Raw genomic sequence first — 20,840 nt, 5'->3', positions numbered from 1 at the left:
TTTTAGTAGAGATGGGTTTCACCATGTTAGCCAGGATGGTCTTGATCTCCTGACCTCATGATCCGCCCGCCTCGGCCTCCCAAAGTGCTGGGATTACAGGCGTGAGCCACGGTGCCCAGCCTAAGAAGTCTTCTAAAAAAAAAAAAAATTTTAAAAGCATGAGGTGATACAGATGTGGGAGTTTGACTCCTATCTCTGTCCAACTCTGTGACATTTGATAAATCACTTAACATGTCTCAGTTTTAGTTTCCTCATCTATAACTGGGAACAATAATACCTATCTGATAGAGTTGCCATGGGTATGAAATGAGGCATGTGTCTTGTTCATATCCGATGTTCAATGAATTAGTGGCATTGTGTGTCTTTCTCCCTCACGGGTTAATGAGCTCCTTGTGGGCAGGGACTTACTCATTCTGTAACCACCCATCTAATACACTGCCTGGTACTTGGGCTCCATAGGAGTTTGCTGAGTGAATACTTAGTAAGCTCTAACCTAGGCTTTTCTCTCTGGTGGACATTTGGGTTGTTTCCAGGGTTTTTGCTATGAACAAAATACATTTCAAAGCCTTCGTGTTTTTTTTTGTTGTTGTTGTTGTTTTGGGTGTTTTTTGTTTGTTTGTTTGTTTTTCATTTGATCTGCACACCCTGTGAAGCAGGCAGAAAGGGGATATTTGCACTTGTCCACATCCTGGTATAGATGGAATAACTGTGGCTCAGGGAAGTGAAGTGACTCCTATGGTCACAGTGCAAATCAGTGACAATAATTAGAAACCCTGACCCTGCCTTCCTTCCTTTAGTAGATCTATTTTCCTTCTAGCTACTGCCTTCTGGATCCATGGCCTCTCCAGAACTAGAGACTGTGATGGTCAGCCTGAGCTGAGAGCAGCACCTGCACATAGAGACCCATGTTGAAGGTGGTGAGCTGCCAGTTCCCAGATGGCCCTCTGAAACCCCAGGGAACCTAACACCTTATTCTCAAATACATGAAGGCTTGTATTTTCCCCGAGCAAGGAGCTTCTTAGGAAAGAGCCAGTGTGCCAGCTTTGTTTTTCTTTCTTCTTCTTCTTTTTTTTTTCTATGAGGGGGTGAGGAGCCAAGCTCTGAGTTGTCCAGAAGGAGGGACTTAGGCTAAAAATAGCTATGGCGTGTGGTTTGGATCAACCCCTAGTGGTACCCAGGACTGGGGAGGGGAGGGGGATGCTCTGGAGCTGTCGCCAGACTGGTTGCCGTGGAAACGAGAGAGGAGCAGGGGAGCCTGGGAAGTAGGGATGACACAGATAGCAAGTCCTAGTCAGAGCCGCCGCTACATTTAGGAGAAACAGCGGTGTCTGCGGCTCCCACCCTTCGGGGGCCCGTGGGGGGGGCGGTGTCAGGGGCATGGACGCCACCCCCCAGGGGTCTCTGCTGCCGGCTACTCTCCTCTCCACGTGCTGTGAGTTGAGTTGTGGGGGACTTGGGGTTTGGGCCCCTATTTCCAAGGCAAGTGGGGGTTTGGGAGGAGCTGGTTCTTGGGGGAGTTTACACCAGGTCTCTCCTTCCAAAAAATGAGCCCCCTTACTCCCCAGATCTCTAGAGGGAGGAAGAGGGGCCCAGGAAAAGTGGTACTGCGATCGTCTGCAAAGGGGTCATAGCATGCACAAGAAATGAGGAGTAGGTTGGAGGAACTGAAATTCTTGGAGGGAAGATGGAGAAATCAAGTCCTTGATCTTGGGATAGAGGTAACAATTTCACACTTTCCCTTCCCCTGAGAAAAATGCAGTGCCCCACTCAGGAAGACAGGATTTGGGACACATTCAAAATAAGGTTTGCCTAGATCCCTGGGGCAATGGAGAGTGAGAGAGTTCTGGGGGTGATCAGACATTGGGGTTCCTTCCCCATCCCTGGGCAAACAGATCTGTCTAAGCAGGCCGACTGGGGGTCAGATTACTTATGACCCTGAGAGAACATCTGGAAGCCTACCTGGAACTAAAGCTAGGATAATGAGAGCAGGGTTGTTTTCTGCATGACCTGAGGTCTCTGAGCCAGTCAATGCTTACTCTTCCTGAGGACATCTGAGCTTCAGGGAAAGAAAAGGAAGCTCATTGTCGGGGGCAGGGGAGACCCTAATCTTCCATTGCCATGGGGCTCTTGGACCCTGTGTCCCCTGACTCCATGGACAATAAATGCAGGGGGGGGCCCCTAAGCTCAAAGCCATTTCATTTTGATTTCTCTTCCTGCCCTCTCTACCCCAACACACACACACACACACACACACACACACACACACACACACACACACACACACACCCTCTCCAGAGTGCTGACTGCACAGCACCTCACCCCAGAACATAAAATGCTGGAGTGCTAGGTTTAGAGTCACATACCCAGGCAGTTTCTCCCCAGGACCTGGTCAGCCATCCAGGCCATCTGTGGTTCCCATGGCACACTCTTCCATCCCCCACCCACTAGCCAGCCCACATTTCCGTGGAGTGGGAGGAGAGGATCATTCCCAGGAAAGAGAAGGGAAGGTGGAAGAGTACCAAATCCTTATTCTAAACCTTTTCCTGTATGTTCTATATCTCCCAGAGGACCCTGGGTGCTTTGGGGAAGGGCTTTGGACCTCTCTCAGAGCAGATTGCAGCTCAGAGAACTCCTCAGAGGGAAGCATGTGAAGCAAAAGCAAGTGGGCTTCACTTGGAATGTGGGCTTTGGGGCATATGGCAGGTGGGGGCAGGGCTGGTGTTAGGATAGTCCATGGGAAGTAAGAAGCTGGGGGAAAATATAACTAGAGGGAGTGGGAAAATAAATGTGGGTGCTTGGTGCTTCACTTGATCTGATTCCATGTCTCTCATGAAGAATAGGATCCCAGAGGGATATGAGCCTAACTCTTGATAACTCTGGGCTTCCTTTCCCGGCCTCTGTGTTGGGATCTTCCAGTTCCCCTCCCCATTTGCAAGCTGTCTCCACTAGGAGAAAAAACCCAAGGGAAATGGGGCTGGCCCAAGAGCAGCAGTGATGGGGGTAGGTCTCAGGGAGGATTGCTAGTGGGAATTTCCTAATGTTCCACCCTTGTGCACTGGAGGGTTTCCACTGACTTTCCACGGCTTTCATTTTTTTCTCCTTTGTAAGCGTGTTGAGGGGAGGGAGTGGAGTGGAGTGAGTGAGGTCCAAGGAGGGAAGAATGAGAAAGACTGTGTGTCAGTCTTGGGGTGAACTTCAAAACAGCCTGCGAGGGTAGCCATTGGTGGTTGCACTGGCTACAGCTGGGGAAGAGATGGTGGAAGTCCTTAGGGCAGGGAGGGCCGCCTGCCCCCCTCCCCAAAAAGCCCCCACTCTAGTGATTTCAGGAAATCACTAGGGGGATCTGGGCCTGGGTCTTTGGCCCCGGGGCTGCCCCAGAGGTGCTGCACACCCCAGCTGGAGGTGATGGCACCAAGATCCCTGGTACCTCCTTCCCCTGAAAATCATCGTGGAACTTCTACAGTTCTATCCAGTTCAGGTACATTATTCCATTTGACCCTCACCACTTTCTGAGCCTGGGGGGCAGTTAGGGCTGAATGTGTTATTCCCAGAAACAGAGGCTGGGAAACACGAAGGGACTCGCCCAGGGCACTCAGGGCTCGGTGCTGGCCCTGATGTCCCGTGTCTCCCCATTTCCCGAGGGGCCACTCATTCGGCAAACCTTTATTAAGCCCCTCCAGGACCCCCGACGCCGCCGAGGCGCCCAGCGACGCGCGGCGGGTGGCGGCAGCTCGGGCTCCCGCCGCACTCTGGGCCCCCGTCGCACTCCAGGCGCCCACAGCGCTCTCCCTGACGCGGCCGCCATGGCGCAGGAGAACGCTGCCTTCTCGCCCGGACCGGAGGAGCCGCCGCGGCGCCGCGGCCGCCAGCGCTACGTGGAGAAGGATGGCAGGTGCAACGTGCAGCAGGGCAACGTGCGCGAGACATACCGCTACCTGACCGACCTGTTCACCACGCTGGTGGACCTGCAGTGGCGCCTCAGCCTGTTGTTCTTCGTGCTGGCCTACGCGCTCACCTGGCTCTTCTTCGGCGCCATCTGGTGGCTGATCGCCTACGGCCGCGGCGACCTGGAGCACCTGGAGGACACCGCGTGGACGCCGTGCGTCAACAACCTCAACGGCTTTGTGGCTGCCTTCCTCTTCTCCATTGAGACCGAGACCACCATCGGCTACGGGCACCGCGTCATCACCGACCAGTGCCCCGAGGGCATCGTGCTGCTGCTGCTGCAGGCCATCCTGGGCTCCATGGTGAACGCCTTCATGGTGGGCTGCATGTTTGTCAAGATCTCTCAGCCCAACAAGCGCGCCGCCACGCTCGTCTTCTCCTCGCACGCCGTGGTGTCGCTACGCGACGGGCGCCTCTGCCTCATGTTCCGCGTGGGCGACTTGCGCTCCTCACACATAGTGGAGGCCTCCATCCGCGCCAAGCTCATCCGCTCGCGCCAGACGCTGGAGGGCGAGTTTATCCCGCTGCACCAGACCGACCTCAGCGTGGGCTTCGACACGGGAGACGACCGCCTCTTCCTCGTCTCGCCGCTGGTTATCAGCCACGAGATCGACGCTGCCAGCCCCTTCTGGGAGGCGTCGCGCCGTGCCCTCGAGAGGGACGACTTCGAGATCGTTGTCATCCTCGAGGGCATGGTGGAAGCCACGGGTGCGAGCGGGCCTGGGGAGGGGAGCGGGGCTGGCAGAGGGTGGGCAGGGCCGAGGAAGGCAGGGCCAAGACGAGGGGCCAGGGGAGGTGGGGAGGATGGGTGGGGGGGGGGCTGGTGGAGGATGGCAGAGTGAGGTGAGACAGAGGTCAGGGGCGGAGGTGGAACCGAGCAACGCTGCAGAAGGCCAAGAGAAAGCTTGGAGGAATTCTTCGAAATGGCACTGGCGTGGGGCCCTGGGCCCAGAGGAATGTGTCACTTGGAATAGGGAGAGTAATAATAGCTAGTGCTCACCCAGTACTCACCCTGTGTCATGCACAGTTCCAAAGCACTTTCCACCTGTGAGTCGATTTAATCCTAACAAGATTAAAGGTAACTTCTTGTTGAAGTTACTTCTGAAGGTAACTTCTTGTTATTGTGCTCAATTTTCAGAGACGAGATTGCTCCAATGAGAAGTTAAGGAAATTGTCCACTTTCCTAAGCCAATAAGTAGCCATGCCTGGATTGGACACAGGCAATGTGGCTTCAGTGTTTAGTGGTCCCGAGTTGGAAGGAGGGGTTAGGTTCAGGGGTTTTCTCACTGCAGCCAGGTTCAGGACCCTGGAATTTGACGGTGAAGGTTTTCTATTGCCTGAGTTATTTCTAGGCTGGATCTTGGGGGGAGCTTAATACCTAGTCTCACTTCCGCCTCGGTTTCCCAATTCATCCATTTCCACTGACAAGGGATATAGATGATGTTACCATTTCTAGCCCTTTTCCAAAAGGAACTGGCAACTCATCTGTGATGTCAATAAGTCCAACCCAGACATACACAGTGAAGGCTTTGGAAGCAGGTGGGAAAAGACCAGTGTTACAGGAGTCGCAAAGGAGGTTACTACTTAGGACTTGAGATCTAGAGGATGGATGAGGATGAGGAAACTGCGGGTGGAGGACCAAAGGCCCACTAGGGGGCGCCGCAGTCCCTGCCTCTGACGCCAGAGTTGCTGATGCTCCCTGCCGGCTTCGCTGACAAGCTGGTGCCTTCAGATCCTTTCCCTGGCCCCCTTACGCTAAGCCTCGGCTTCACACCCCAACCCCACCTCCCCATCACTGTTCCCATTCCTGCTTAACCCCGACTCTTTCCCCTTCCCCCACTCACCCCGTTCCCTTTCCTCTCTCTCTCTCTCCAGCTGTCACTCCTGTTTTGCCAGTATCTCAGGCAGGCCCCTCACCCTCCAGGGAAGTTCCTGCCCGGCCCTCTTTTCTCTTTGTACCCTCAGCCCTGCCCTCTCCTCCTCGAAGCCCTTCTCTGCCCAGTGTCCCTTATGCCTCTTTCTTCTCTCTCCCACTGGATATTTTCTATCCCAGCTTCACTGAGAAATACCAATGTCTCAGGGCCAGGCTTTCCGAGTTGACAGCCACTCTCCAGTTAGCTAATGTTCACTCTTTGTTTCCCCTTGTTCCGAGATGGATAGGGGTTGGGGGCAAGACCCTGTGACAGAAAGGAGAATGACCTGCCCTGAGGGGTGCACCAGTCCAACAGGAAGATAAGACACAGGCTCCGGGCAGGGAGGACCAGGACAGAGGAGATAAAGATAGGAATCTGTCTGTTTTTCTACAGAGATAAAGCTGGAAAGGATGGTAATATTTTGGGTGAGACAGGATTCAAAACGCTTTTGAAAAGCAAGAATAATGAGCCAAAACCCAGCAAGATGACATTTAAAAGGAATAAATATAAAATTCTACATTTAGGCTTTAAAAAAATCACTTATGTAAGCACAGCATGGAAGAGCACTGGTGAAAAAAGAACTGGGAGTTTTAGTTGGCTACAGGCTTGATGTCGTAGCAATGTGATGCAGCCTCCAAAATGATTATGTAATGTTATCCTGGGCCCTATTAGTGAAAGCGTCATGGCCAGAAGAGAGAGATGGTGCACCTTCTCTTATGCGTGGAGCAGGCCACAGTTGGAAAATTTACTATACTCAAAATGCTTAAAAGGCCCTCCTTGGCCATTCTGGCTTGTAATCAAACAAGTAGCGTTTTGGAAAACCAGGTCAAATGAGGAATCGTGGAGGAAGCCAGGGATGTTAAGTCAAGAAGAGAAAACATGAGGGAATCTGAGACTCCTGTTTTCAGATACTCAAAGAACTGTGAAGTGGGAGAGGAATGACGCCAAGGGTTGGAAATCCCAGGGGACAGGTTTTAGCTCTGTATAAAGAACAACCCACCTATTAGAGCTATCATACAAAGGAGTGGGTCCTTTATGAAGTGGTGAGCTATCAATCCTGGGAGGTAATCAAGCACAAGCCAGATGCCCATTGTTAGAAATGCTCCTTTGGGGAGCCCTATATGGAGTGAGAAGTTGGACTAGATGATCCCCAAGGTTAGTTTCAAGGTTAAGCTTTTTTTGGCTGGCATCACCAAATGACAGGAGGGGAAAAAAGAGCTGGAGATGAAGAGGAGTTGGGGCAAATGGAGAAGAGGCGAGGGAGCTGGGTAAGAGCAGGAGCTAGGGCAGGGGAGAAAATGGACTGGACCAAAGGGAGGTGGTAGCCCTTAGGAAGGAATAGAAGGGAGGATGCTGGGAGTAGGGTTGTGGAATGAGAAGAGGAGAGGGAAGCCTGGAGCTGAGATACCCCCTGACCCATGCCCCTCCTCTCAGGAATGACATGCCAAGCTCGGAGCTCCTACCTGGTAGACGAAGTGCTGTGGGGCCACCGCTTCACGTCAGTGCTGACTCTGGAGGACGGCTTCTACGAGGTGGACTATGCCAGCTTTCACGAGACTTTTGAGGTGCCCACACCTTCGTGCAGTGCTCGAGAGCTGGCAGAGGCTGCGGCCCGCCTTGATGCCCATCTCTACTGGTCCATTCCCAGCCGGCTGGATGAGAAGGTGGAGGAGGAGGGGGCAGGGGAGGGGGCGGGTGGGGAAGCTGGGGCCGACAAGGAGCAGAATGGCTGCCTGCCACCCCCAGAGAGTGAGTCCAAGGTGTGACCAGCTTCCTCCGGACCCCTGTGGCAGACCGGGGGCCAGACACAGGTACATGGGGAACTGCATATCGGAGGTGGAGGAGGAGGAGGAGGAGAAGGTAGGCAAAGCCCCTGGAAATGTGCTAACGTTGGAAAGTCCCCATCCCCCAGAATCTCAAGTCTAGAATCCAGTATGGAAGGGAGGGGTCCTGATTTCAGGGAAATGGAGGGTGGGGCCAGGTGAACATGCCAGTCTGTGTTTGACCTTCACATTTGTTCATGAGTGGATGCATGGACAAAAGGATGGACTTTTGGGGGTTGGATGGGAAGATGGTGACAGATAAAGACAGCTGACAGATACATAAATGGACCAATAGACAATTGGTTTACTCAGGGCTGCCACTAACCTGTAGAATACCTCTGTGCAAATTCTAAAAAGGAACCCTTTTCCTCCAGACAGATACAGCCCCAAACCAGGGTGCATGGCTTGGGGAGCAGAGTGTAGGATGGATTGCAGTCCCCACTGACCTCTTCTGCCAGCCTCCCCACATATGGCACAACTGTCTAATGACACCGTAGGCCAAGCTGAAGCAAAGGAGAAAGGAACCGCACCAAGATGGACATATGAGGAGGGTGCCCTCCTAGCTCCACCCTCACCGGGATGAAGGGGTGCAAGCGGGCTCAGCAAGGTGTAAATGACCTTAGTCTGCAAGTTCAGGGAAGCAGGCAGAGCAGGGAGGTGCCTGAGCTGGGGCCTGGAGAAGGTCCTGGGAAAGGAAAACCAGCAATGGCTATTTTCTTACAGTGCAGTGAAATCTTACAGGTATCAGGCACAGGCAGGAAGAGGGAGAGAGCTTCTGAGGAGGAAGGGACAGAGAGAGATCTAGAAAGTGGGTTCACTAGAGCTGGGACACAGGGAGACCCTAGGAAAGCAGTGTGTCCTTGGGGCACAGTCATTCACATCACTGATTGGGTGCCATGTGGAGTGGACATTCAAAAACTTGGTTCCTGTCCTCAAAATAAGGGGCACCTGGGAAAACAGAGGAATCTACCTGTGGCGACCGAACAAGGGATGATTCAAACTGACAGCCTGTGCGGTCCCGCAGAGGGTGGGGGAGTGAGGGTGATCAGAAGGCTGGGGCCGGTGTAAGCCATAAGGAATATGTAAGTCAGGAGTTAGAAATCTTCAGTGTGCATTGGAATCACGTGGAGGGCTTGTTAAAACACAAATTTTTGGGCTCCACTCCAAGGGTTTCTGACCCAAGAGGTGGGTCAGAAAAAAATGTGCATTCCTAAGAAGTCCCCAGGTCATGCTGTTGCTGCTGGACTGGATACCACACTTTGAGAACCTGTGCTCTAAGCAAAGACTTGGAAGTCATATCAGGACATGGGGTATAGAAACTGAGGAGTAGCTGAGAGGAAGATGAGAGAAGCTAAGAAGAAGCTGAGGATCCTCACAGGAGTAGACAGAGAAATGTGAAGGGCAGGGTTTTGTGTGTGGGAAAGTGACCTGGAGCCCAGGCTGAAGAGTTTAACTTTGGGCCCAGGAACTCAACCATCAGTAGAAACAGGGCAGTGACAAGTGGAGGGGGTGTCTGGAAGCTGAGCAGGCCCGACAGAAAGATGAAGCCATCAGAAGGACTTGAGGGGGTTCCTGAGGAGGCCAGGGGGAGGTAGAACAGGAAGGGTTTTAGGGGCAAAGGACAGAACCCCTTGTAGGACTGGAGGCAGGATTGAATGTAGGAGAAAATCTGAGAGCAGTGATAGGAGTCAGAACATCTGGGTGTGTCTGCAGCCTGCTGTCAGCCCAACTGGGCCAGGGGGTCCCAAAGACACATATTCTCACCCCACCTCCACCTGCTTCCTGATCACATCCCAGTCACCAGCGGCAGCTTCCTGGATGGTGGGGAAGAACAATGGCAAGTTGAGAGGGGCAGAGGGGTGCAAGGGACCTGAAGCTGGCCTGGAGAACAGCGTAGGCCCAGGAGAGCCTGCCTTGGGACAATGCCTGTCTCCCACACAGCAGCACTGGCCCAGCAAGGACCTTCTCCCTTGGCCCTGGCCACATCCCACTCCTGCCCTTTCATAAGCCCCCTGGGGAAAGCACTCCAGTCTTCTCTGTTCCAGGCTGGACAGCTAGGGTCCTATGGGCACAGCCAGGGTCCTATGGGCACAGCCAGGGTCCTATGGGTCCTCTGGAAGCAAGAAAGGGGGCCATGGAAGGAGCCCAGACAGTTTGGGTTCACTCAGAGAGGACCCAAGTCCCAGTCCCTTCCTTTCAGTCAAAGCATGGATATCTTTGCCTCAAGTCACAGGGCCACCAGGGGGTCCTGTCATCAAAGATGAGATTCCTGAATGCTGGTATTGGCTGGTCCCCTAAGAATAGATGTTGGGGTGGGGAATGGGGATTCATTTGGGTTTCAGTAAAACAGGGGAGTCTGGACAAGAGGGGATGGGCTACTTGGTATCCACACACACGCACTCACACAGGAGCCAACCCTTTGCAACTGAACAAGCAGAGAAACTGAGGCTGGAAAGGCCCCTCCTGCCTGCTGAAGTCACTGGGACCCTGCCACACCTCTCCTCGCCACTGTCACCACTCAGGGCACCACTGTACAGTGCAACAAGTCAGGAGACCTAGGTCCTACTCCTGACACTTGCTCATTAGCTCTATGACTCTAGGCAAATCGCATATCTGGGCCTCAGTTTCCTCATCTGTAAAAATGACACTTAGCAAACTCGTAATGCTCAATAAATGTTTAAATAACAACTGAAAGAGGCCTACTGGATGCCTCTTAAGGTGCCGTGCAGGTAAGAATTTTGTGCTGTGCAGGTAAGAATTTTGTGTCATGCAGGTAAGAATTTTAGGATCAGAGAATCCTTAGGCAAGAAAATTCATGAAACTCCTGGGGCACTGGAGGAGGGGTGAAGCTGAAGGATGGGAAGGAGGAGATCCCAGGGTGGGTATAGGCAGGTGAAGCAGGTATATGCAGGTGTAGTGGGTATATGCGGGTAGTGGGTATATGCAGGTACAGCAAGTACATGCAGGTGCAATGGCTCTGTGGACACAGGCCCTCCCCTGACTGCCTGTTGTCCCAGCCTGAGTATCAGTTGTGTTCTGAGGCTTCTATTCTGCTGCTATCAGTCAGAAGGAACAAGAATTGCAGCCCCAGGGCCCAGTGGGAGGAGTCAGGTCCAAGACTAGCCTGACCAGGAGAATGAGAAGAGTGGGGGAAAGTCTGGGGAGCTCAGAAAAGGCACTGCCCCTGGAGGCCCATGCCCTTTAACATGGGAGAAGCTGGGGAGGGGGGACCACATGCAGCTGGAACCTACCCTCCTTTTCTATGCTTCCCTCCCCAAGTAGGAGTCCAATCAGGAGTTGTCTCAGCCCTGACAGTTCAGGCAGCAGATGGAACCCAGGTGTCCCCTCCTGGGGTAGGTGGCATGGCCCGCGGAGGCCAGATGGTGTTTGTGGTGGGAAGAGAGGCCTGGGTCGTCCAGAATAGGCCCCCAACCACCTCCCTACTATGCACCCTGAGCCTTTTACAGTCTCATGGTAGGGAAGACACAGCCAAGCCTGCTTTTTATAAAACCAGTTTATTCACATTTTAGAAAAACTAATTCCAGGACAGGGAATGGCCTCCCTACAGGATCCCTGTGAGACCAAGAACAGAAGGCCAGAGGGAGGGGCTTGAGAGGGAAGGAATGGGGAAGGGGAGGCATGTCTCCCATTCTGGGTAGTGGGAAGTCAAATAAATTAAAGGAAGAGTGGACAGAGGGAGAGGGTGTCCAGGCAACCAGAGGAGGGCTTGGAGCTGGGCCGGAAGACCGTCGACACCTGCAAGACCTGAAAAGGGCACCCAGTGTGGGCTAAGGACAGAGGGCCCTGCGTGGGGCTCCCTCGTGGCCTCCACCCCTTAACGGGGCCCTGTGGATCTGAGCTGCCTACTCCTCCTCCAGGTGGGGCCTGGGAGGGAGCAGCTTGGTTCAGGACTTGGTGGTGGGAAGCCCAGTGAAAACAAGGTTGGGGGATTCTTTTCCCTCACCTGGGGAGTAAGAGATCACCGTTTTCGAAGCCTCTTCATGAAGCAGCAAGTGATGGTACCAAGGACAGTGGCACCAGTGACTAAGGCCACCCCTGTACCCACCAGCAGAGGCACAAACAGGGTGTCCAGGGCTGGGGGAGAGAGTATGACTGTTCAGAGAGGATGCCATCATCCTCCACCATCACACTTGCCTCTACACTTTCCCCATCAAGTTCTCTGAACCCACCTTCACCATTCACAGGCACCCCTATCCCTGCCCACAGCCTGCCCCCTCAGCATGCAAGTCAGCATCAACCACAGAGGACCCCATGCAGGTGGGCACTGCAGGGCTGGAAGTTGGATTTTTTGAGACTTCATGTGACAGGAGGTGGAGGAGAGAAATAGTAGCAGGAGGGTGAGAAGATGGGAAGGGAAGGCCAGCAGCAGGGGCCGGGAGGAAGGCAGAGTGAAGAGGGTGGAGGGGGTGTCACTTACCATGCATGTAGGGGTAGACTGTAACAGGCCCTGAGCGGGCACTGCCCGCCTGGTACCAGCTGTAGTCGGCATGCTGCACCCAGGCGCTGGGGGCACAGTGGTACACACCTTCATCCTCGGGCCCCAAGCTGTGCAGTCTCAGCCGATGGCTTCGGGGCGCCACCAGCTCTACGCTGACAGGGCCTCCTCCGGGCCGGACTCCCAGCTCTGCCACACCATCCTGGCCCACGCCACCCACCAGCTGGGCAGGGAGAGAGCTGAGCTCTCCATCCTCTGGTCGCTCCACCCACCAGCTGGCGGCCAGCCGCAGTCCTGGGGGGCCACCCCGCACAGAGATGTTGCACAGCAGGGAGGCAGTCTCCCCCCGGTACACTGTGCCTCCTGCTAGCCACGCCACAGCCTCCAGCACCACGCCTGCAGAACAAAGGACATGGGGTCAGAGGGTGCAGGGCCAGGGAGCATGGGGTTAGAGCTGCTGCCAAGCACCGCTGCAGGAAACTCAGGGTATTCCCACAATATTGGTAGAAGAAGAGCGTGAGGCTGTGGCATGCAAGCAGCTGATGGAGAGGGAGGGGGACGTGGAAACAGAAGGAAAAGGGGTTGACAATTCTCAAACCCTGTCCAGGGCCCAGCCCCCTCTCACCTTCCTCCCGCACGTGCACAGGGAGAGGCCGGGAACGGGCACTGGCTGCTTCACGAAGCCGGGTCCCAGACCCCCGAACATAGGCTTTGGCGAGGCAGCGGTAGGTGCCCGCATCACCAGGCCTGGCAGCCTCTAGCCGTAGCCGGTATGTTCTGGATGCCACCTTCTCCATGGCAATGTGTCGGCCCTCATAGCCAGGGCCCAGGCTGCCCACACCCTCTGTGTCCAGCTGGGCTACCAGGCGGCCAGGCCCAGGTGCCCCCGCAGGTGCCATCTCCCAACCTACAGAATATGCAGCATGACGGCCTGCTGGGGGAAGTGCCCCTGACACATTGCACAGCAGTTCCAAGGGCTCCCCTGGGCCGATCCGACGTTCACCAGGCCCCACTGTTACTGCCAGCTGGCTGGCTGAAACACAGGAAGGGGAAGAGGTGTCATGGAGGCAGGAGGGGACACAGAGGCACCTGATTCCCAACTTTCTGTTTCCTCCTTGACAGCAGCAACTTCAAAACCTCCTGTCTGCCCCTCACTGGGTATGATCATCTTTCTACTTGGGGGCTTGAATCTCACCCCTCAGCCATGGGCCTCCTATCTCTATACCCAATTTCTGAGCAGAGAAAACCCATCAAGGGCAGAGGGGGAAGAAATGCTAACAAGGCTGCTCACTCTGTGGAAGATGAGTTCCTTGGCGTCAGATGATAGCTATCTGGTACCCCCTGTGGCCACAGTGCCCACCAGGATACTGTCCCTCCCAGCTCCCACAGTGGGATGTATAAGTGGTACTTACACAGTGTCTGCACGTCCACGTGGGCCAGGACAGCCCTTTTCTCTGCGATCTGGGCCCAGCTGCCATCAGGATCCTGAATCCACTCAGCGGCAGTGCAGTGGTAGGTGCCTGCGTCCGCTGCCTGGGCACCCCCTACTACCATGCGGTACCGATCGGTCCCTTCCTTGCCCAGACGAAGCTCTCCTGCAGCCAGTCGCTCAGCATAGGGAGCTCCGGCCTCCACGGCCAAGTCTGACCGGATTCCCACGACTTCCTGCAGAGTTGTTCGCCCAACTGGTGCCTCAGGCACAGATCGCCCAAAGGACACAGCCAGGTGTGTGTGCTTCTGTGTGCTTGTCCTCGCCAGGCAGCCCAGTGCCAGCTCCTGCCCCTCATGCACCATCAGGCGTGGGGGTGAGGTTGGGGCCTGGCGGCCTCGGGGCCCTGGGGGGGCAGCAGACACCTGGAGGGCATCTGGAAGAACTGGAGAGAACAGCTGGAGTGAGGGAGGGCTGGGAGCTGGCAGCCTTTGTTACTGTTTCCTGTGTACAGCCTATCTCCCTAAATAGACTGTGAGCTCTCAGAGGGCAAAGATCCCATGTTGTATTATTTCTTCTGTAACTCAGTGGTGCCAAGTGCAGTACTGGGCACAGCACAGGCGCTCAATAAATACTTGTTGAATTTCATAGAACCAGCCCATCACCTACTCACCTTTATGTTTGAGACTGAATACTGAGAAAAGTGGTTCTGTCTTCCTTCTCAGAACACAAAGAAACTTCATGAGAATGTCACATGGTGTCATTCCTTCCCTAACTCTACTCTCTTTGCCAGATCTGGGTCCTGTACTGTCCAGGAGTAGAATCTATTCAGCCCAACAGTCTTCCTTGTTCTTGGGAATGGAAAGGGGAATGGACAACTTAAGGACCCTTCTTCTCCCAGGAGGGGTCTAGATATGATAAGATGAGCACTGGCTTGGGTGAGGAAATCTGGGTTTGAGTCCCACATCAGTCACTGAGTCATTGGGCGACTTTGTGTAAGTCACTTAACCTCTTTGGGCCTCAAGTTCCTTGGCTACAAAACCTAAGGGGCAGTTAGATAGGTCACTTGTGGCCTTGACTTTCTGCCTTGAGAGGGTGTGTGGCCCCACCCCATCCCAGGGCCCAGTACCTCTCAGCTCCACCTTGCCGCTGTAGCTGCCCAGGTAGCGGGTATCAGTGGAGGGGGTGTGGCACTCATAAATGCCAGCATCCTGGGCCTGCAGGCGGGCAATCTTGAGCACCACGGCATCACCTTGTAGGCGCTGCACCTGCACCTCACCCGCCACCACTCGGGACTTGAAGATAGCATAAGAGAACTGGGTATCCTTGGTACTGACAATGCCCAGTGCAGTATCTGGGGCCTCAGGCCTATACAGGAACCACTCAAAGTTCTGCTGGGCAGGGCCCTCGTAGCCAGTCACATTGCAGGAGATGGAGACAGCTGTTCCAGTCACGCGGTACAAGGGCCCCTCGGGGACCAGCACCTCCCGGGCCCAGCATCCCATTCCTGTAGGGAAAGGCAGAAGGAGTTGGAGATGCCTGGTTCCCCTTTCCATGCCCTCTGCCACCACAAGCACCATTCTTGATCTCCGCCTACAAAAGGAAAGGACGCCTGGGGAAGATGGTCCACAGCTTGGACCCTGTTCTGAGAAAAGGAAAGGGATGCTGTGATATAAGACACCTGGATCTCAAGAAGGTGGCACGGGCCCAGGATTGCCTTGGCACCTAGATGCATCCCATTTCTGGTGGACTAGAAGCAGAGCACCTGAAGTCAGAAAGGAGTACATCTGATTCCTGACCTAACCAGGCTTTGGTTCCAGCTAAACCTTGATCTGTCCCTGCCACTCACCCACCTCCATGTCTGCCATTCCTTCCTCAGTGCCTGGCCAGGGGAGTCTTCTGGCTGGGGAATTCTGAGACTACATGTCCCTCTCCTTTGCTTGAGGGGAGCTGGGAGTCTTGCTCAGAAGTGCTAGTTGGCTCAGCTGTGTCACCTGGACCAGACAATAGAGCCAGTGACCCTAGCTGGAAAGGGCACAGGCCCAGTCAGTTCTCACCACACAATGCCCTCCCCTCTCCAGCTGCGCCATGAGCTCACTGCTTCTCTCACCCCACAGGGCTGCCCAGGCAGCTGGGGCTTCTGGGGCAAGATCCAGGCTCTGCCCTCGCCATTGGGGGCAGAAGGTCCCCTCCTCCAGTGCCTGCCAACCTTCCTGGCTAGCCCAGCAGACACACAAGGCGCCTGCCCCAGTTCCTTAACAAAGCCTTCATTTGCATATGGTATGCATTCATTTACATATATGGCTCTCTTTCTGTAGGGAGGCATTAAATCCCCAGCTGCCCCTTCTCATCTCTCTCCCTTCAGAAAGGCCAAACCTCTCTTCTTCACCCTACTCCACCCCTATGCCCAACTCCACCCCAGCAGATACTCCTGGCAGACTTAGAGGGCTTAGCTCCTCCCTTCTCTCCTTCCATAGCTCCCTCTAGATAAAATCACAGAACCTCAGAATGTAAAAAGGGCTAGGCTACCCCTCCCCCCTCCCCATTTTACAGATGAGAAAGGTAAGGCAGGAAAAGTATAATATCTTAGCCAAGATCCTGCTGTCCCTAGATGGCTTCCATATACTCCTCCAGAGGGGCAAAACCAGGGAGGAAAATGGGGAAACTCCAAGGCCAGGCCTGAAGGGACTGACCTCACCAACCAGAGTGTCACTTTTAGGCCTCCCAGGGGGATACCATGGACGTTCTGCAGAAGCTAGAGGAAAATGCCCAGGAGTCTGTGGTCAAACTCTACCCTCCAGCTTCTCTAGAACGGCTCCTCTGAACTTCCCCACCCCTGCTGCTGGGCTCCTAGCCCCTTCCTTTATCCTCTGGCTGAGTCACAGGGAGAACTCATGGTCTGTTGTTAAAGGCACAGGCTGTCAGTCAGGAAGTGGGATTCCAGCACCATCCCCATGCCCAGCTGTGTGGCCTGGGATCCAGTCTCTTTCTGTCCTAGGCCTCGGTTTCCACACTGGAGGAGAACTAAGAGCTCCAGCTCTGACCGTGCATGAGTGCGTATGTGACTCAGGAGAGCCTTGCCCCAGGCCAGGCAAGTTTCATAATCAGGGTGATGGTGGAGACGGCCAGGCTGACACCTTCCCCGACTGCCTCGGGGCAGACTGCTCAGAAGGCCCCCTCCCATCTTCCTGGCTCCACAACTGCTGATGCTTGGAGATCCCTATGGGAAAGTCACCTCCACAGCCTTAGGAAATCAGTTGCCACACAGCTCTCTCTCCCCTCCTCTGTATTAGTTGCAGCGAGGAAAGGGAGAGCAAAGAGGCCTGCTTTGGGATCAGATCTGTGTTCAAATCCTAGCCCCAATACTCACTAAATGTGCTCTCTGGGGCAAGTTACTTCAATTTCCTCATTTGTGAAATGAATGTAAGTGCCCACAGGCAGTGGGTGCTCAGACGTCTGCGTGCTCCTTTTTCAACCACAGGCCAGCACTTCCCCACCTCCCTGGGCTCCTCCCTGCTCCATGCTGCCCACTGGGGAAAACACACCAAGTGCTAGGCAACCCAGGTCCCACAGAGCCTTCCTCTCTGTACATCCTCCTGCCACCTGCCCAGGGACCAAGGAGAGGACTCATCCTAGCCCTGCAGGGCCCAGGGACCCGCAGCAGGGGAAGGCTTTGCTTGGTGCCACTGTGGAGCCCTGGTCTAGAAACAGGCAGCTGGGGCTACCTTCAGCCTCTGCCTTGACGACAGCAGCTCTGAAGTCACCATCCCCACCTCCACGCTTCACTCTCATTTCAAGGGCTTCAGCCTCATCAACATCTGTACTGGCAGTTTCACTTCTCCACGCCATACTCTTCCCCAGACCACCTCCTACAGGCAGCCTTCCAGTTCAGGCCAAAAACAGTTCCACTGTCATTACCCCCATGTATCTATGCAAGATTAGCCCAGAACAACCCACCATGAACACCCACCACAGCAGGCACAAGGTGCTTTGAGATCCCAGGATCAGTCTCCGCGGAACCTGGTTTCTCCTGAGGCAAGGAAGCTGGAACTAAGCGGGTGTGAAAACTGATGGGTGGCTGCAGAGCCAAGTGCCATTTGGGAGAGAGGAAGAAAGGCAAAGAGGGACCCAACCTGGGGTGGAGATGGGGGTGAGAGAGAGAACTGCCTCCAGTTGATGAAGTGTGTAGAGCGCAATTGGGAGAGACTTACTTCAAAGATCGTGGGCAGAACTGGCCTCTGGGCCTCCAGCCAACTCTAGGGCAATTATGAAGCTGGGCAGGCACTGCCCACGCAGGGCGGGCACCCAAGGCCAGGCCTGGAGCTGAGTGTGGGGCAGAAAGGAGTCGCAGCATTTGGTGCAGCGACCCCAGGACGTGGGTATGCTAGCTGAGAAGTGGGGCCTGCCCCAGGAGGCCAAGCAGTGCCTGGGGCAGCACTTTAGTGGGTCCTCCCTGTGCCCCACTCCCTGGCTTCGAGCTGGGGAGCCTGCACTCTTCCCAAGACTGGCTCGGCGGGCAGCCACAAAGCGCAGCTGGCCGCCGACCCCGGAGAGGCTGGAGATACCCCTGACGGAGAAGGATGTGAGGAGCCCCGAAATGCTCGGGAGGTGCTGGGTGGCAGGCACCTGCCCGGCGGGGCCGGGAACCGGAACGGGGGCCTGGCTTACCTAGCATTAGCAGCAGCAGCAGCAGCAGCAGCAGCAGCGGCGACGGCGGCAGCAGCGTGGGCCTGAGGGCGCCCATCCTGCGCGGCCAGCTGTGGGGAGGCTCCGGGGGATGGCGCGGGTTCTGGGGGGCCGATGGGGTAGGGGGCGCATGCCCAGGTGGGGGACAGGAAGCTGGGCAGCGAGGCGTGGGTGCGCTGAGCTAGCTGAGCTGGAGCTGCCGAATCCCCTCCCTCTGCCCCTCCCGTTGCTTTCCCTCCAGCCCTCGGCAGTTCTGAGACCATTCTAGCCCCGGCCCGCCCCGGCACCGCCCCTTCCCCCGCCCCGTCTAAGCCCGCCCCGCCCCGGACCCAGCCCTGGCCCGGCCCGCCCCACACCCCCGCCCCCACACTCAGTCCTTTGCTCCGCACTTGGCCCCGGCCCCGCCCTGCCCCTCGAAACTCACCTTTGTTTCGCACCGAGTCCCAGCCCCGCCCCGGTCCCGCCCCTCCCCGCCCCGTCCCGCAAGACTCCAGCCGTGGCTCCGCCCCGGGTCTCGGCCCAGCCCCAGTTCCGGCCCCTCCCTCGCCCCGCCCCACCAGGACTACAGTAGGACTACAATCTTGGCTCCGCCCCGGGACCCGGCCCCGCCCCAGTCGCAAGCCCCACCCCTTCCCCGTCCCCCCAGGGCTAACGTCAGCCTCCAAAGTTGACTCCACCATGGACCCTGGCCTCGCCCCGCCCCTGGCCCTGGCTCCGCCCGAGACCCCGGCATGAGTGAGCTAATTGCACCTCGGCGCATCGAAATTCCCACCCACCCTCGCACAGAGCGCACCCCACCCCGCACCTGCCAGCCTTTCCTGGAGAATTGGGTGCAGGGGCCCTGGGATTGGCTGTGGCCACGCATTTAGAATTCAGTTATTTTCTCTGAGCCATAGTCCTCGCTGCAAACCCTGTTGAAGTAGGGGTTGGCGGAACCCAGGATTTCCTGAATGCGAAGGGTTTGAGCCGAAGGGCGCTTCCAGGATCCAGAAGGTCACTGGAGACCTGTTTTTCACCCCCTCAAGAGGGCAAAACCAAAAGAAAAATGGATTAGGAGAGGCGGCCGTCCATGTGACGTCATTTCTGGGTTGGGTGATCCTAGCCCAGTTGTTTAACCTCCTTCAACTTCAGTTTTCTCCTCTGCAAATTGAATTGAGGTTGATCACACCACCCAAAGGGTTATTGTGATGATAGATAATGTACATAAAGTGTTTGGCACAGGAAACTAACACGAAGTGGGAGATAACGAAGGATTATTTTGTTTTAGTTTTTGAATTATCATTTGAACTGCTTCCTAAGAGGCTTAATTTAGACCTAGTTTAGACCTGGCATTTAGGTGAAGGAGTCTCTGTTCAGTGACAGTGGGAAGAGATGAACATTGTTCTGGGAAGAGTGGGGCTTGCCCTGGAGGTGGGAGAATGGAGGAGGCACCCTTCCCAGGTGCTCTGTCTCTTCCTGAACTGTAAAGATGGGGAGTGGGGACGGGCAGGAAGGATGAGACCAAAATGGGGAGAAGAGATGGCCAGGTTTGCAAAGCCAAGGCTGTCAGAGTGGCTGTCAGTGGGAGGTGATACCAGAGCCCATTTACCACCCTCTACCCTCCAACACCCTCCCTCTCCCCTCTTCCCTCCCACTCACTCACCCCCCCCCTTTACAGAAGAGGAAACTGAGGCCCAGAGAGGGTAAGTGGCACAGGCCAGACCAGACCTTCCTTGACATTGTATTCCTCAAGCATGGCAGAGTGCCTGACTCTGAGAAGACGCTCATGGGGTTGCCAGTAGAAGCCACATTGAGGAACCCTGGAGAAGCCAGAGAAACTGAGGCCAAATGTTTGGGGCCTTGAAGGGAGATCAGAGGTTCAGCCCTCACCTCCCAGGACTGCCAGCACTGGCCCATGAACAGGGCAGTAGGGTGCCTGTTTATTCCCACTTTGAAATATCCACAGCCTGGTTGCTCCAGAGCCTCATCATTTAAATCCATCCACAGGCATATTGAGCTATGTGAAAACTGAAACTCATAGGGAAGCTTTTGGAAGAACAGGTCTCTCCCTTTATAGTAGATTTAATTATCGAGTGGATTTAATGCCTTCATGATGCTTGAGGGATGAAAGACATTACCAATTGTAATAATAACAGATGTCATTTATGAAATGCTTACACAAGAAGGCCCTTTTGGATATTAGTCCTAGTCCTTATAGCATATTTTGCAAGGCAGTGTCATTTAACAGAAGAGAAACTTGAGGTTAGACAGGTTAAGTATCTTGCCCAAGGCCACACAGTTTTTAAGTGGCTAAGGGGTGGCTTGAGCCCAGGTTTGTCTATCCCCAAAGCCCCAAATCTTCCTACACCTCACTGTCCCTACTCCCAAGCCTCTCTACCCTGTAAACTCAGTCATTCAACAAATATTGATTGGGCCAGGCCTTGTACTGGGTACTGGAGATGCCATGGTAAATAAGGCAGGCCTGCTCCCCTGCCCTCAGGGAACATAGTTCTATATGTTAGGGATACATTTCATAAACAAGTCATAACCAACCCCCGGTATAAGCATGATGAGAGAAGTCTTCAGGGAGGTGAGATATCCTCTCTTAC

At 55.0% G+C, this 20,840-nt stretch overlaps 2 protein-coding genes across 5 annotated transcripts; one reads left to right on the top strand and one right to left on the bottom strand.

The window, feature by feature from the left end:
- The first annotated feature begins 1,273 nt into the window (after positions 1 to 1,273).
- KCNJ9 (potassium inwardly rectifying channel subfamily J member 9) lies at positions 1,274 to 10,375 on the top strand. Its single transcript, XM_010360772.2, has 3 exons — positions 1,274 to 1,432; positions 3,672 to 4,653; positions 7,293 to 10,375. The coding sequence occupies exons 2-3, from the start codon at positions 3,804 to 3,806 to the stop codon at positions 7,622 to 7,624; spliced, it is 1,182 nt and encodes a 393-aa protein (XP_010359074.2). The 5' UTR covers positions 1,274 to 1,432; positions 3,672 to 3,803; the 3' UTR covers positions 7,625 to 10,375.
- An 802-nt stretch (positions 10,376 to 11,177) lies between these two features.
- IGSF8 (immunoglobulin superfamily member 8) lies at positions 11,178 to 18,707 on the bottom strand. Of its 4 annotated transcripts, XM_030936714.1 has the most exons (8): positions 18,677 to 18,707; positions 18,235 to 18,405; positions 14,696 to 15,073; positions 13,550 to 14,011; positions 12,763 to 13,170; positions 12,120 to 12,533; positions 11,646 to 11,776; positions 11,178 to 11,446 (listed from the first exon to the last, which is right to left on the bottom strand). In XM_030936714.1, the coding sequence occupies exons 2-7, from the start codon at positions 18,308 to 18,310 to the stop codon at positions 11,661 to 11,663; spliced, it is 1,854 nt and encodes a 617-aa protein (XP_030792574.1). In that variant the 5' UTR covers positions 18,311 to 18,405; positions 18,677 to 18,707; the 3' UTR covers positions 11,178 to 11,446; positions 11,646 to 11,660. The 4 variants fall into 4 exon arrangements, with proteins under 4 accessions (XP_030792574.1, XP_030792576.1, XP_030792575.1 ...); XM_030936716.1 differs by lacking the exons at positions 18,235 to 18,405; positions 18,677 to 18,707 and adding an exon at positions 17,524 to 18,205; XM_030936715.1 differs by lacking the exons at positions 18,235 to 18,405; positions 18,677 to 18,707 and adding an exon at positions 17,537 to 18,205.
- Positions 18,708 to 20,840: the final 2,133 nt, after the last annotated feature.

The sequence above is a fragment of the Rhinopithecus roxellana genome, chromosome 8, assembly GCF_007565055.1.
Source record: "Rhinopithecus roxellana isolate Shanxi Qingling chromosome 8, ASM756505v1, whole genome shotgun sequence".
In the NCBI taxonomy this organism is placed as follows: Eukaryota; Metazoa; Chordata; class Mammalia; order Primates; family Cercopithecidae; genus Rhinopithecus; species Rhinopithecus roxellana.
The sequence above is the reverse complement of the archived record's forward strand: the minus strand, read 5'-3'. Positions and strand labels throughout refer to the sequence as shown.